Source organism: Trypanosoma grayi (assembly GCF_000691245.1).
Source record: "Trypanosoma grayi strain ANR4 Tgr_1350_V1, whole genome shotgun sequence".
Taxonomy (NCBI): domain Eukaryota; phylum Euglenozoa; class Kinetoplastea; order Trypanosomatida; family Trypanosomatidae; genus Trypanosoma; species Trypanosoma grayi.
In genome coordinates this window covers 1-3679 of record NW_008826969.1, presented here as the reverse complement: position 1 = coordinate 3679, position 3679 = coordinate 1, and the positions used below count along the sequence as shown (strand labels likewise).

Here is a 3679-nt window from a genome sequence, read left to right as displayed (position 1 = left end):
AAAAAAAAAAGGAAAGAGGAAAGGACTGTAGAGGCGAGAGACCAAATAGCAATGGTCGGATGACCATAATCATACCGTTGTGTTTTGCCCACTTCTCCCGGCCTGCGTGGGGAGATAGCAGACATAATTGGGAAGCGTGCCGCTGCCGTTGACAGCGACGGCGCCACCACCCGGCTGCAGCAAATTCCACGATGGGACAGCGGCCAGTGGCTGCGACGGTGCCATCATGAGGGGAGGATTGCCTGCGGCACCAAACGGATAGCCACAGGAAGATACGAACGGTGCCTGCTGCGGCGCCGATGCAATTGGCAGGAAAACAGGTACACCACCGGGCCCCTGCTGCAGCATCACGTATTGCTGCTGTTGTTGTTGCTGTTGTTGTNGATGCAATTGGCAGGAAAACAGGTACACCACCGGGCCCCTGCTGCAGCATCACGTATTGCTGCTGTTGTTGTTGCTGTTGTTGTTGTTGCTGCTGCTGCGGTGGCAGCGGCGGCGGCGGTGGTGGTGGCGGTGGAGGGGCTGCCGCCACTGGAGCGGCCGGGGTGTAAACGGGGTACGGATAAGGTGGTGCCTGCATTGCCGCGGTTGAGGTCATGCCATTCTGCGCAGAGGAAGTGGCAACACCTAGAATATTGCTGTCACTTAACGAGGCACAATTCACACTACTGTGGGTGCTTACCATAGACTCAGCTGCTGCTGCCATTTGAAACGTTGGAGGCGGTTGATACATTGGAGGCGCTACCGATGCTTGCTGACGTTTGCGCTCAGCGTTTGATGCATCTCCTGCAGCGCCTGGAAAAAATGGAAGCATCACTGTCGTCGGCATGATATTTGCCTGAGGCGCGAGTCCGGTAGCCGGCTGTAGGTGTGGCATGAAGGGAAAAGACGACACAAACCCACCAGGTGCAGCACCACACATGGTACCTGGCAGTACACCTTCTGATGCTCTCCTGCCGTGCAGGGCAGCCATGGCGTCGAAGTTTACCATTCCCGATGTAGAACCAGCAACAGTGTTCCTGGATTGAAGGGATTGAATAGACGGAGGCCCCGTACGCGATCTGGCGTCACGGCCATGTGTGCGGTAGGGCGACGCATCGCTGTCGCCTCCACGACTGTTCCCTTCTCGAGAGGCCTGTTTTTTCCGATCCTGTTTCGGTGCATCTTCGCTATCACGACGGCTACGAATACCAACGAGCATGGTTCCAAAGAGTGTGTGGTGTAGTGCGCAGGTACGTCCCTCTCGTGTTTGTATTAACTCCTCCTTTGCCCACGATTGCAGTGGGAGGGCGCGGGCCCGCTCAACCTCATCCTGAAGCACCCTCACGTGACGAAGCAGCGCCTCGGTATCATCCCCCATGTAGCTGTTGGCTATGCCTTTACGTTCTTCACGCCAGGCCGCCACAATGGAATCTTTCCCATGCAATGTATGGCGGAGATCCTCACTTTCATCCTTGAGTTTGTACTGTACCCATGCACCGCCGACAAGTCGGGTGGGGGCCGTGAGTAGCCCAGAGGCCCAAATGGTGGCCTGCGCCACGTACTTGGGCAAGAAGCGGAGACGAACTAACTCCACTGGAGCGTCTGCGTCCCCTGCCAGATTTTTAGTACGTATTTGCTGCTGCTGCTCTTGTTGTTGTTGTTGGCGCCCTTCTGCAAGAATTGCATTCTCGCTTTTGGTTTCTCCATTCTCATCTAATCCGTCGTCCAGTACATGCATAGAGAGGTTATGAACTTCGTCATATGTTTCACTACCACTCCGTTCTCCATCTTTTGTTATTATTCCTTTTTGCGTGCTTGGTGTTGTCGCTGGCGCCGTTATCTCTGCGCTGGAGGCTGTTGTGAGTGGAGATGATGATCCAGTCCGTTCCTGTTCACCATCCTTTCGCTCGTGAACGTTGATACCATCCGCAGTTGCAGCCGACAGTCCCTCAAACACGAGTTTTGGCATTTCCAAAACGCACAAGCTAGGGTTCACGGTGGTTTGGCACTGCAAGAAAGCCACATTCTCTGTCAAAGACTTTAGTGATGAATAGTTATCGACAGCTGTCTCCACACAAATGTTTAGGTGACGGAGTCGCTGCTCCAGAACGCGAAGCGCCTCCTCCCTGGCTTGATGGGCGGCTGCGTTGTTGCGACACATCCTATAGTCTGATAGGGAACCCTCATGAAAGCCCAGGGATGACACACCCATTGGATTGTCATTGATCCCCAGAAAACCATCTGTTCCAAAGGGGTTCCTCTCAGCCGATGAAAGAACACGAGAGACGGAATCCAAGTACTGATTGCGTAGCATCACAGCTGCTAGGACGAGAACCCGCTCGAGGGTTCGGTCACCAGCGGAAGCGAGCACTGCGGCATTCAAGAAAAGCGGCACACTGCATGCATCCACGTATGGATCGTAGACACCACTACTGCTATTGCTGCTATTTACTGTTGCTGTTGCAGGTGGCCTGCCCTTTGTAATTTTGAAGACACTACGGAGTTCTGCGCTCAGACAACCGAAGTATCCAATAACCACAACACTGCGCCCGCGCCACAAGAAACAGCCAGAGCGTTCCTGTCCATCCTTACAGGCCAGACATAGTGCACACGGAACGGGAACAAGTGCACGTTGGCTATCCGCCACCATCTCCGCATCACTGTTATATAAGCCCTCCTCGACCTTATCCAAGAAGACGTCCAGATCCTCTTCCGTGAATGTATTGGACATAAGCTCTGGCCACGAAGTCATTACCTTTTCACGCGCGTTGGCATACAGGATAGCTGGATCGCTGCGCATGAGCACGAACTGGCGTCGCAGCTCCTCTGTACTGGCTCGATGAGCCGCTGCATTCATGGAAGAAGACGCACCACAGCCTTCCTCATCGTCTGGGCGGCCAAAGAAGGCCTTGGTGAGAGGAATAAGGCCGATTTCATACGTTCCCCTAAAGTAGGAGTAAAGGGTCGTCGCCTCACGAGATGGAGTAGCTCCCATTTGTCTTGTCGCACACCTATAAAGATTTGTCTGCCTTTGGTTTCTTTGTCTTGTGGGTTCCCTTCCAGTTCTTTTCCGCCTCCTTTTCCTTTCGTTTTGTTGGTTTCAGGTGCTCTCCTCCGGATCCTTTTGTTGCTTCTGGTTGCGGTAGTACCTTGTTGTTACCCTAGTCCTCGTTCCTTCGCGTTGTCTTCTCGTGTTTGACCTTTTTTTCTTTTCGTTTGCTTTGTTTCTGCTGTTCACCTCTGTTTTTTTGGCTGGCGCTTGTTTAGTTTGTTTGCCTTTCCCTTTTGTCTACCTGATACGAAACCCTTGGCTGGTTCGTGGTGCTCCTTTGGCTTGCTTTCTCCCTTGTGCGCCGCTCCTGCGTTCCTGACCCACACGGTTTGTTTTCTTTCTTTCTTTCTGTCCCGCTCGGTCAGACAGCTTTTTGGTCGCGTCTCACCGCTTCGCTCTCCTGGTGAAGATATGTGTAAGTATGTTTTGTATACGTGTGTGCGTGTCACGTTTTTCTTCCACTTTTTTGTTGTCTTAATTGCCTGCCTGCTTCCTTCCTGGTGGTTCCTTGACTTCTCTGTTGAACCGCCTCTCTCTTTCTCCTACGCGCCTTCCGCTTTCACACAATGAGCGTGCGTGCTTTGGTTACTAAGACTTACTGTGTATCACCCAAGCCCACACCGAGGAAGCACAGCGCAAACAAGA

At 53.0% G+C, this 3679-nt stretch overlaps 1 protein-coding gene across 1 annotated transcript; it reads right to left on the bottom strand.

The window, feature by feature from the left end:
* Positions 1-2977, bottom strand: DQ04_13501000 (hypothetical protein; the record flags this gene model as incomplete). Its single annotated transcript, XM_009316971.1, has 1 exon — positions 1-2977. A coding segment is annotated over one exon (2977 nt), but the record flags the coding sequence as incomplete, so codon positions are not given.
* Positions 2978-3679: the final 702 nt, after the last annotated feature.